The sequence below is a fragment of the Nerophis lumbriciformis genome, linkage group LG13 (genome assembly GCF_033978685.3).
Source record: "Nerophis lumbriciformis linkage group LG13, RoL_Nlum_v2.1, whole genome shotgun sequence".
Lineage (NCBI taxonomy): Eukaryota > Metazoa > Chordata > Actinopteri > Syngnathiformes > Syngnathidae > Nerophis > Nerophis lumbriciformis.
This window is the reverse complement of record NC_084560.2, coordinates 24217630-24231030: the sequence shown is the minus strand read 5'-3', so window position 1 is coordinate 24231030 and position 13401 is coordinate 24217630. Positions and strand designations below refer to the sequence as shown.

Sequence of the window (13401 nt, the reverse complement as noted above, 5' to 3'; positions counted from 1 at the left end):
AACATTTCCGTGTGGAGTTTGGTTGTCCTCCTTGTGTTTGTGTGGGTTTGCATGCACAAAACAAACACATCATGACGGTGACCCTCATTAAACACAGGAGTGTCAGTGCAAAACACGACACACACAACAAACCATCGTCATCCTCATCATCATCATCTTCATTGTCTTTCCATGCACACACCAGAGTGACGGAATCACCTTCTTCTCCTTACAGTTTTAGAAGTGAAAATAAAATGGGTTACAGGACGGTAGTGATGTACATGGAGATAGGCTGCTTTGTGGTGTGCGTGTCAGGGTGGATCCTGGTGTGTTCCACCATGCCTACAGAGATCTGGACCTGGTCTGAGGTGGGCAGCATTGTCCTGACTACGTCCAACTACTTCTCCAACCTGTGGAAGGATTGTGTGTCAGATTCCACTGGTGTGTCTGACTGCAAGGGAATCCCTTCTTTGCTGGCACTTAACTGTAAGTATAATATAGTACAATAGTCTGTATAATGTATTTGTAAAGTACAAACAATCTAAGTACATCTAAGTATAATGCATGTATTTTTACTCCAATGATGTTTCCAGATTATTAAAATAAATACAAAAAAATTAGACAATACACAATAACTATGATTGTTGTGGAAGTGGGAGTGGGATTGCCTTCTCAAAAAAAATCTATTTTTGGTAACACAAAAAAAAAGGAAATAAATCTGTTCCAAGTGTCTCTTTTTTCTTGTAATATTTAAAGTGTATTATTGGAAAAAAAAAACTTGTTCTAGTAATATTTCAACTTTAATACTGTGAAAATACAACTTGTTCCAGTAGTATTTTCAACACAAAAAAAAGGAAATAAATCTGTTCCAAGTGTCTCATTTTTCTTGTAGTATTTAAAGTGTGTTATTGAAAAGTACAACTTGTTCTAGTAACATTTCAACTTGAAAAAAATACTGTGAAAGTGCACCTTGTTCTAGTAATATTTCAACTTCAATACTGTGAAAAAAACACTTTTTCTTGTAATATTTATATTTATTATTGTGAAAATATAAATTGTTTTTCCGTAATATTGTGACTTATCTTATTTTAGTTGTTTTGCTTGTATTTTTTTCTGGTACCACTGTGACTTTGTATCTGTATACTTTGATTTTGTTCCTGTAAAATTATAAATGCCTTCTCAAAACATGTTTTTTGTAACACAAAAAAAAGGAAATAAATCTGTTCCAAGTGTCTCTTTTTTCTTCTAATATTTAAAGTGTATTATTGAAAAATACAACTTGTTCTAGTAATATTTCAACTTTAATACTGTGAAAATACAACTTGTTCTAATAATATTTCACTTTAATATTGTGAAAAAACTACTTTTTCTTGTAATATTTTAACTTTATTATTGTGAAAATATAGATTGTTTTTCTGTAATATTATGACGTATCTTATTTTAATTGTGTTGCTTGTACAATTTCTTTGCAACACACAAAAAAGGAAATACATGTGTTCAAGTGTCTCTTTTTTCTTGTAATATTTAAATTGTATTATTGAAAAATACAACTTGTTCTAGTAATATTTCAACTTTAATACTGTGAAAATACAACTTGGTCGAGTAATATTTTCAACACAAAAAAAAGGAAATAAATCTGTTCCAAGTGTCTCATTTTTCTTGTAATATTTAAAGTGTGTTATTGAAAGTACAACTTGTTCTAGTAATAGTTCAACTTTAAACAAATACTGTGAAAGTACACCTTGTCTTGTAATATTTATATTTATTTTTTGTGAAAATATAAATGGTTTTTCCGTTATATTGTGACTTATCTTATTTTAGTTGTTTTGCTCGTATTTTTTTCTGGTACCACTGTGACTTTGTATTTGTATACTTTGATTTTGTTCCTGTAAAATTATAAATGCCTTCTCAAAACATTTTTTTTGTAACACAAAAAAAAAATACATCTTTTCCAAGTGTCTCTTTTTTCTTGTAATATTTAAAGTGTATTATTGAAAAATACAACTTGTTCTAGTAATATTTAAACTTTTAAAAAATACTGTGAAAATACACCTTGTTCTAGTAATATTTCAACTTTAATACTGTGAAAATACAACTTGTTATAGTAATATTTTCAACACAAAAAAAGGAAATAAATCTGCTCCAAGTGTCTAATTTTTCTTGTAATATTTAAAGTGTGTTATTGAAAAATACAACTTGTTCTAGTAATATTTCAACTTGAAAAAATACTGTGAAAATGCAACTTGTTCTAGTAATATTTCATCTTTAATACTGTGAAAATACACCTTGTTCTAGTAATATTTCAACTTTAATACTGTGAAAAAAACACTTTTTCTTGTAATATTTATATTTATTATTGTGAAAATATAGATTGTTTTTCCGTAATATTGTGACTTATCTTATTTTAGTTGTTTTGCTTGTATTTTTTTTCTGGTACCACTGTGACTTTGTATTTGTATACTTTGATTTTGTTCCTGTAAAATTATAAATGCTTTCTCAAAACATTTTTTTTGTAACACACAACAAAAATATACATCTGTTCCAAGTGTCTCTTTTTTCTTGTAATATTTAAAGTGTATTATTGAAAAATACAACTTGTTCTAGTAATATTTCAACTTGAAAAAAATACTGTGAAAATACACCTTGTTCTAGTAATATTTAAACTTTAATACTGTGAAAATACAACTTGTTCTAGTAATATTTCAACTTTAATACTGTGAAAAAAACACTTTTTCTTGTAATATTTATATTTATTATTGTAAAAATATAGATTGTTTTTCCGTAATATTGTGACTTATCTTATTTTAGTTGTATTGCTTGTATTTTATTCTGGTATACTGTATACTTTGATTTTGTTCCTGTAAAATTATAAATACCTTCTCAAAACATTTTTTTGTAACACAAAAAAAAGAAAATAAATCTGTTCCAAGTGTCTCTTTTTTCTTGTAATATTTAAAGTGTATTATTGAAAAATACAACTTGTTTTAGTAATATTTCAACTTTAAAAAAATACTGTCAAAATACACCTTGTTCTCGTAATATTTCAACTTTAATACTGTGAAAATACAACTTGTTCTAATAATATTTCACTTTAATATTGTGAAAAAACAACTTTTTCTTGTAATATTTTAACTTTATTATTGTGAAAATATAGATTGTTTTTCTGTTATATTGTGACTTATCTTATTTTAATTGTTTTGCTTGTACAATTTCTTTGTAACACACAAAAAAGGAAATACATGTGTTCAAGTGTCTCTTTTTTCTTGTAATATTTAAAGTGTATTATTGAAAAATACAACTTGTTCTAGTAATATTTCAACTTTAATAGTGTGGAAATACAACTTTTTCAAGTAATATTCCAACTTTAAAAAAATACTGTGAAAATACACCTTGTTCTAGTAATATTTAAACTTTAATACTGTGAAAATACAACTTTTTCTCATAATATATCAACTTTAATACTGGGAAAATATAGATTGTTTTTCTGTGATATTGTGACTTTCTTATTTTAATTGTTTTGCTTGTATTTTTTTCTGAGAACACTGTGACTTTTTATTTGTATACTTTGATGTTGTTCCTGTAAAGTTATAAATGCCTCCTCAAAACATTTTGTTTGTAACACAAAAGAAAGGAAATAATCTCTTCCAAGTGTCTCTTTTTTCTTGTAATATTTAAAGTGTATTATTGAAAAATACAACTTGTTCTAGTAATATTCCAACTTTTATACTGTGAAAAAACAACTTTTTCTTGTAATATTTTAACTTTATTGTGAAAATATAGATTGTTTTTCTGTGATATTGTGACTTTCTTATTTTAATTGTTTTGCTTGTATTTTTTTCTGAGAACACTGTGACTTTTTATTTGTATACTTTGATGTTGTTCCTGTAAAATTAATTTTTTTTTTACTATTTTGACTTTGATACAAATTTTATATAAAACATTTTTTTATTGTAGTAAAATTCAGACTTCATTTTGGTATAAGTTGGCGTATTTCTCTCATAAAATTGTTTTTCATGTGATGTTCAGGTTTACTACGGTAAAATGAAAACATTTTATTGTAACAATAGGACTTCATTGTGTATACTTCTGACTTTTTTTTAGTGGCCTAGTGGTTAGAGTGTCCGCCCTGAGATCGGTAGGTTGTGAGTTCAAATCCCGGCCGAGTCATACCAAAGACTATAAAAATGGGACCCATTACCTCCCTGCTTGGCACTCAGCATCAAGGGTTGGAATTGGGGGTTAAATCACCAAAAATGATTCCCGGGCGCGGCCACCGCTGCTGCCCACTGCTCCCCTCACCTCCCAGGGGGTGATCAAGGGTGATGGGTCAAATGCAGAGAATAATCTCGCCACACCTAGTGTGTGTGTGTGACAATCATTGGTACTTTAACTTTTTAACTTTAAAAGAAAACAATTTCACAAAAAAAAAAAAGTCATACATTTATGATACATATTCTGTAGAGCTGTCAAAATTAATGAGTTAACTCATGTTATTAATGAACACACTTAATTCGGTAATTTATTTAGACCATACGAGCTTTTTTACCTTAACAGCATATAGTCAGTGATCACATCAATGCATACGTCAGTACGAAAATAAGCGAGGAGATTCCGCTTGGTGTGCTCATTGGCAAATTTTACACCAAAATCCAGCCTGAAAGAACTTTGGAAAAAACAGTTGCAACGTGCAATGCAAATAAATGACATGCAATCAAGTAAAACTTTTACAAAAGTTCCTCGATGACATTCTGACAACAAAATTGAATTAGTGTCCAAACATTGGGGTCTTTTTTTCAACCAAATTGTAGTTATGCAAGCCAGTGATTAATCATGATTAATCCAAATTCCAAAATGGGATTAATCTGATTAAAACAAATCATTTGACAGACCTAATATTTTGACTCCATCCATCCATCCATCCATTTTCTACCGCTTGTCCCTTTTGGGGTCGCGGACTCCATTATTTAAAAAAAAAATGTATCTTGTATTTTTACAATGTATTTTTCCTTGTAAAAATATGCCTTTTTCCTTGTAATCTATGTATTATATCACTGTCAAATTTAACTAAAATTACAACTTTACAAGTAAAAAGGCATACTTTTCCAAGGAAAATACAAGATAAAAAATATTTTAAATAATGGAGTCAAAATATTAGGTCTGTCAAATGATTTGTTTTAATCAGATTAATCCCATTTTGGAATTTGGATTAATCATGATATGTATGTATTAGGGCTGTGAATCTTTGGGTGTCCCACGATTCGATTCAATATCGATTCTTGGGGTCACGATTCAATTCAAAATGGATTTTTTTTTTCCAATTCAACACGATTCTCGATTCAAAAACGATTTTTTTCCCGATTCAAAACGATTCTCTATTCATTCAATACATAGGATTTCAGCAGGATCTACCCCAGTCTGCTGACATGCAAGCAGAGTAGTAGATTTTTGTAAAAAGCTTTTATAATTGTAAAGGACAATGTTTTATCAACTGATTGCAATAATGAAAATTTGTTTTAACTATTAAATGAACCAAAAATATGACTTATTTTATCTTTGTGAAAATATTGGACACAGTGTGTTGTCAAGCTTATGAGATGCGATGCAAGTGTAAGCCACTGTGACACTATTGTTCTTTTTTTTTAATTTTTTTTTATAAATGTCTAACAATAATGTCAATGAGGGATTTTTAATCACTGCTATGTTGAAATTGTAACTACCGTATTTTTCGGACTATAAGTCGCAGTTTTTTTCATAGTGCGACTTATACTCAGGAGCGACTTATGTGTGAAATTATTAACACATTACCGTTAAATATCAAATAATATTATTTATCTCATTCACGTAAGAGACTAGACGTATATTGTTCATTGGATTTAGCGATTAGGAGTGACAGATTGTTTGGTAAACGTATAGCATGTTCTATATGTTATAGTTATTTGAATGACTTTATGCGTCATATAACGTACACTTATTCAGCCTGTTGTTCACTATTCTTTATTTATTTTAAATTGCCTTTCAAATGTCTATTCTTGGTGTTGGCTTTTATCAAATACATTTCCCCAAAAAATGCGACTTATACTCCAGTGCGACTTATATATGTTTTTTTTCCTTCTTTATTATGCATTTTCGGCAGGTACGACTTATACTCCGGTGCGGCTTATACTCCGAAAAATACGGTAATATTGATACTGTTGTTGATAATATTAATTTTATCAACTGTTAATATCTGCTTACTTTGGTTTGTTCTGTGTCGTATTTGTGTCTCCTCTCAATTGCTCTGTTTATTGCAGTTCTGAGTGTTGCTGGGTCGGGTTTGGTTTTGGAATTGGATTGCATTGTTATGGTATTGCTGTGTATTGTTTTGTTGGATTGATTAATTAAAAAAATATATATGTATATTTTTTTTAAATAAATACATTTAAAAAAATCGATTTTTAAAAAATGAGAATCTATTCTGAATCGCACAACGTGAGAATTGCAATTTTTCCCCCCACACCCCTAGTATGTATGTAATCTATGTATTATATCACTGTAAAATGTAACTAAAATTACAACTTTGTTCCTTGTTTTTTTTTGTTATATTTGGACTTTTTCTTCAAAAACTCTGTCCACCCCTCAAAAAAAAAGAGTGATTTCTTTGAGTCTAACTTGACATGCTTAATCAACCAGCGCTATATGACTATACCAGGGCTGTCAAAGTCAAGGCCCGCGGGCCATTACTGGCCCTCAAATTAATTATCTATGGCCCCCGGGATGATATTTGATTAGTATTAGTAATTGCTGCTGTTTTGCACACAACAATACTCCATCAGTGTTGGCGCTAAGAATTTTCAAAATGGGGTCCCAGGGACCCCATCAAGTCATAAAAATGGGGTCTCACAGTAAATTTTTGGGGTCCCACTTTTTTTTTCATTTGAAAACAAATGATAAATGTATGCATTATCCTGTTATATCTCACATTCTATATTGTGTTTTGGAAAAATGTTGTCATAAACGTTACTTAATTCATAAAAAAAATAATAATACAAAAGAAAACACATTTTTATGCATATCAAATCAAATCAAATCAACTTTATTTATAAACCACATTTAAAATTTACCACAGGGGTAGCCAAAGTGCTGTACAATGGGCAGGTTAAAAGATAAAACGAGTACCGAACAAACACAACACAACACAAACAGAACACGATAAAAAATAAATAAATAAAATAGAATAAATATATATGTAAATGTATTCATTCAATTTATTCTTTCCTTCATGGATCTAAACTTCAATTTTTATTGCAGCATTTTCAGAATGTGTTTGTTCTATTTTTGGGCCAAAGTAAGACAAAGAAAACAATCTGAAGTTGTCTTTATTTATTTTTTTGTTTTAATGCCATGATTTTAATAGTGCGGCCCAAGTGTGCACAGATTTTCCTCCATGCGGCCCCTGAGCTAAAATGGGTTTGACACCCCTGGGCTAGACAATAGGCAGGTTTCACAACAGCACCATCTCGCCCTGCAGGGGACATTCACATGTGCCGAGCCCTCATCATCACCGCCATCATCCTGTCCTTCTTTGGGTCGGTTCTGGTCATGGTGGGAATGAAGTGTACCAAAATCGGGGGGTCTGAGCTCGCTAAAGCAAGGGTGACCTTTGCTGGGGGGATGAATTACTTCATCGCAGGTAACTCCGAGCACAGGTCCACAATGTCACACATAACATAACACCATTTAGACACGCTATTTCCTATTATGGTGAAAGTGCCAGGCTTTTACATTTCCTGTGGCCTTTTTGTTTCAGGTTTGTGCTCCATGACGGCTTTCTCCTACTACGGAAACAAAATAAGAGCGGAATTCCAAGACCCAAGCTACAGAGAACAGAAGTAAGCTTAGGCGCCGATCTACATTTCTGCCAGTGGGTGCTCGGTGTGTGTGTATTAGTGTTGTCCCGATACCAATATTTTGGTACCGGTACCAAAAGTATTTCGGTACTTTTTGGTACTTTTCTAAAAAAAGGGTACCACAAAAAATGTCATTATTGGCTTTATTTTAACAAAAAATATTACGGTACATTAAACATATGTTTATAATTGTAATTTTGTCCTTAAATAACATAGTGAACATACTAGACAATTTGTCTTTTATTAGTAAGTAAACAAACAAAGGCTCCTAATTTAGCTGCTGACATATGCAGTAACATAGTGTGTCATTTATCATTATATTATTTTGTCAACATTATTAAGGACAAGTGGTAGAAAATTAATTATCTACTTTTTCATTTACTGTTAATATCTGCTTACTTTCTGTTTCAACATGTACCTACTCAGTGGACTAGTGGTTAGAGTGTCCGCCCTGAGATCGGTAGGTTGTGAGTTCAAACCCCGGCCGAGTCATACCAAAGACTATAAAAATGGGACCCATTACCTCTCTGCTTGGCACTCAGCATCAAGGGTTGGAATTGGGGGTTAAATCACCAAAAATGATTCCCGGGCGCGGCACTGCTGCTGCCCACTGCTCCCCTCACCTCCCAGGGGGTGATCAAGGGGATGGGTCAAATGCAGAGGACAAATTTCACCACACCTAGTGTGTGTGTGACAATCATTGGTACTTTAACTTTATGTTCTATCTACACTTCTGTTAAAATGTAATAATCACTTTGTTCTCTTGTTTGATACTTTACATTAGTTTTGGATGATACCACACATTTGGGAAGTTACAGGATACCAAGTCGTTACAGGATCATACATTGGTCATATATATAAATCCTCATATTTCCTGAGTTTATACACATAATATACTTTTTTTTTTTAAACGAAAGAAGATTTTGTACTATTAAAAAATATCGATGTAATCATAGTAGTATCGACTAGACACGCTATTGTACGTGGTACCAATGGCGTTTGTTTGTATTGTAGCGTCCCGGAAGAGTTGGTGCTGCAGGGAATTCTGGGAATTTGTTCTGTAGTGTTTATGTTGTGTTGCGGTGCAAATATTCTTCCAAAAATGTGTTTGTCGTTGTTGTTTAGTGTGGTTTCACTATATGGCACATGTTTATGACAGTGTTGGCATTGTTCATACTGTCACCCTTAGTGTGACATGTATGGCTGTTGAGTAAGTATGCACTTCATTTGCTTGTATGCAGAGTGTGTTCAAAGTCAAATTATCATATAAATATTTCGTTGATGAGCACAGTTAAATAATGGATAGGCTTTGTAAATAATAGACTATTTTATTTGTGACAACAAGATTGTTTTTCAAAAATTACTTCAAAGATTGAAAGTGGTGCTCATGGCCCCTATGGAAGTACCGATAAGTACAATTTATTGTCACATTTGATTCTGTTACTAAAAGACATATTTTGCTTAAAGGTTTGAAATAGGTGTCGGGGTGTTCATCGGCTGGGCGGGTTCCACTTTGCTGGTGGTTGGAGGTCTCATTTACAGCATCTTCGCCGGGAGGGAGGGATGCCAGTCAAGGTAAACACGTCCTGTGATGTTTTCTTATCATTTGCATGTTAACAAATATACACACGTCATTAATATATAATTATATTGGATATTTCAGCTATAAAAGCGAGCCTGCCTACATGTTACCTGATCCCTACTTAGCTTCGCCCCTAAAGAAGAAGGTACCTGGTGCAGATGTTAGTGACAGCAGGAAGTCACAGATCAGCAGCATCAGTAGTAGTACTACTAGTAGTAGTAGTACTAGAAATAGTAGTAGTAGTAGTAGTAGTAGTAAGAGTGGCTCTGCAGTGACCAGCAGCACCAGAACATCAGCCACTAACGCATATGTGTGATGTCATGGTTCAATGTTTGTATGTCACCCTTTGTTTGACTCTTCCTAATTGAAACTTTAATTATGACTGATCATACAATCATACAAAACCCAAAACTAGTGAAGATGGCATGTTGTGTAAATGGTAAATAAAAACACAATACAATGATTTGCAAATTCTTTTCAACCTATATTCAATTGAATAGATTGCAAAGACAAGATACTTAACGTTCGAACTGTTAAACTATGTAATTTTTTGCAAATATTAGCTCATTTGGAATTTGATGCCTGCAACGTGTTTTAAAAAAGCTGGCACTAGTGGCAAAAAAAAGACTGAGAAAGTTGAGGAATGCTCATCCAACAGTTATTTGGAACATCCCACAGGTGAACGGGCTAATAGGGAACAGGTGGGTGCCATGATTGGGTAAAAAAGCAGTTTCCATGAAATGCTCAGTCATTCACAAACAAGGATGAGGCGAGGGTCACCACTTTGTGAACAAATGCGTGAGCAAATGCGTGAGCAAATTGTCCAAACAGTTTAAGAACAACATTTCTCAACCAGCTATTGCAAGGAATTTAGGGATTTCATGACGGTCTTTAATATCATCAAAAGGGTCAGAGAATCTGGAGAAATCACTGCATGTAAGCGATGATATTACGGACCTTCGATCCCACAGGCGGAACTGCATCAAAAAGCGACATCAGTGTGTAAAGGATATCACCACATGGGCTCAGGAACACTTCAGAAAACCACTGTCAGTAACTACAGTTTGTCGCTACATCTGTGAGTGCAAGTTATAACTCTACTACTCAAAGCCAAAGCCATTTATCAACAACACCCAGAAACGCCGCCGGCTTCGCTGGGCCCGAGCTCATCTAAGATGGACTGATGCAAAGTGTAAAAGTGTTCTGTGGTCTGACGAGTCCACATTTCAAATTGTTTTTGGAAATTGGGGACGTCGTGTCCTCCGGAACAAAGAGGAAAAGAACCATCCGGATTGTTATGGGCGCAAAGTTCAAAAGCCAGCATCTGTGATGGTATGGCGACGTATTACAGCTCAAGGCATGGGGAACTTACACATCTGTGAAGGCACCTTTAATGCTGAAAGGTACATACAGGTTTTGGAGCAACATATGTTGCCATCCAAGCAACGTTATCATGGACGCCCATGCTTATTTCAGCAAGACAATGCCAAGCCACGTGCTACAACAGCGTGGTTTCATCGTAAAAGAGTGCGGGTACTAGACTGGCCTGCCTGTAGTCCAGACCTGCCTTCCATTGAAAATGTGTGGCGCATTATGAAGCCTAAAATACCACAACGGAGAACCCGGACTGTTGAACAACTTAAGCTGTACATCAAGCAAGAATGGGAAATAATTCCACCTAAAAAGCTTCAAAAATGTGTTTCCTCAGTTCCCAAACGTTGTTAAAAGGAAAGGCCATGTAACACAGTGGTAAAAATCCCCTTGTGACAACTTTTTTGCAACTTGTTGCTGCCATTAAATTCTAAGTTAATGAATATTTGCAAAAAAAAAAAATTAAGTTTCTCAGTTGGAACATTAAATATATTGTATTTGCAGTCTATTCAATTGAATATAAGTTGAAAAGGATTTGCAAATCATTGTATTCTGTTTTTGTTTACGAATTACACAACGTGCCAACTTCACTGGTTTTGGGTTTTGTATAATGGTTCCCCCAGAAATGTGCCAATAATAAGCTACTGTTACAATCATGTGTTTTCCTAAATGTAATAAGTCACTTAAAGAAAGGTTCTTGTTCATGAAAATGCAAAAGTTTTTATTTGCTAAATAAACCAACATTTGAAGATACAATGAAGTATACATTGCTATTTGGATATGCTTGTATTATCATTATTATCATTATTATTGTTGTTGTTGTAACGGTTCAGGTTGTTTTGATTGTATACACATGTTTTTAATAATGCAGAATAAAGTGTGATCAAAATCAAATACAATACTTAATAATGTATGTACAGTATGTATACTGCATGTACATCTATGTATGAAAGTAATATGTATCGACATCATGTAAAATGTTGGAAATAAAAACTGCTATGGTAGTTTATCTTGACAAAGAGAGACACATTGTAAAAAAATATAATATTAAATTAAGCTTAAAATAAATACAATTGTATACACTGCGTGAAAATGTCTTTGTGGTGACATGATGATGAAATGCTCACATATATTTTATTAAGTCATACTGCAGTCGTCATCATGTCCAAAAAATGTCTTCTACACATTACAGTAGGAATAAATCAGTCACAGTAACAATCTAAATTTTATGTTATCACTGCACCTTAACGGTAATCTGAACACGGAAGTGAAGCACCACCCACCTGAAATACCCGCTAAGCAGGCGTGTGCTGCGGGGATGTCGCCTCTTCTCACAGCCAAAAAGAGTCCTTTCTTGTCGGGAGAACAACTTGCCATGGCTTTGAACCTGATATTTCCATTAGGTAGACGACTTTCTTTTGTCCATTTCTGCTCGCTTGTAACTCATGAATAACAAGTGAACTACAGCCAAGCCCCCCCCCCCCCCCCCCCCCCCCCCCCCCCCAGGGTCAAAATGGACACGTGTGCGTTATTCACCCATTAAGAAAATGAGTGCCATTATTGAAATTTAAACTTAACGCGTTATTATCGCGTTAACTTTGACAGCCCTAATACGTATATATATGTGTATATAAATATAAATATATATATATATATATATATATATATATATATATACATATATATATATATATATATATATATATATATCGGTAGGTTGTGAGTTTAAACCCCGGCCGAGTCATACCAAAGACTATAAAAATGGGACCCATTATCTCCCTGCTTGGCACTTAGCATCAAGGGTTGGAATTGAGGGTTAAATCACCAAAAATGATTCCCGGGCGAGGCCACCGCTGCTGCTCACTGCTCCCCTCATCTCCCAGAGGGTGATCAAGGGTGATGGGTCAAATGCAGAGAATAATTTTGCCATACCTAGTGTGTGTGTGTGTGTGACAATCATTGGTACTTTAATTGTATATATATATATATATATATATATATATATATATATATATATATATATATATATATATATATATATATATACATATAATATATACACACATATATGTATATATACATTAAACATTATACATATATGTATACATATATATATATATATATATATATATATATATATATATATATATATATATATATATATACACACACATATGTATTGTATCATATTGTTGGTACAGTTGGTAGAGTAATAAAAAAATTTTTGTTTCTTTGTTTGTCTATCCATGGTGAAATTGTATGTGCGCAATATATATGATTGCTCTTTTTTTGTGTGTTTTACTTTGTAACTGTATGTAGAAATGGCGCCACTGAAGTAGCAGCTGGTTGCATCAGCTCTGTGCTCTTTTTTGTGTACTTTTTCAATCTGCACTGCAACTACATAAGTCCCCATGGCTACACGTAATGTTACGAAATATAAAATAACGATATACGTGCGGTTAGCGGTTAGGATTCCTGGTTTCCACCCAGGCGGCTCGGGTTCGACTACCGGTATGGGAACTATCCTTTTTCACCATGAATTGATTAACGTGGGCCCCGACTTAAACAAGTTGAATATCTTAT

The 13401-nt window shown here is 33.2% G+C and overlaps 1 protein-coding gene across 1 annotated transcript; it reads left to right on the top strand.

Annotated features, from left to right (window-relative positions):
* The first annotated feature begins 187 nt into the window (after window positions 1–187).
* LOC133613221 (claudin-10-like) lies at window positions 188–11839 on the top strand. Its single transcript, XM_061970615.1, has 5 exons — window positions 188–465; window positions 7487–7648; window positions 7766–7847; window positions 9333–9440; window positions 9529–11839. Exons 1-5 carry the CDS (start codon window positions 234–236, stop codon window positions 9761–9763), a joined length of 819 nt encoding a protein of 272 aa, XP_061826599.1. The 5' UTR covers window positions 188–233; the 3' UTR covers window positions 9764–11839.
* The last annotated feature ends 1562 nt before the right edge of the window (window positions 11840–13401 follow it).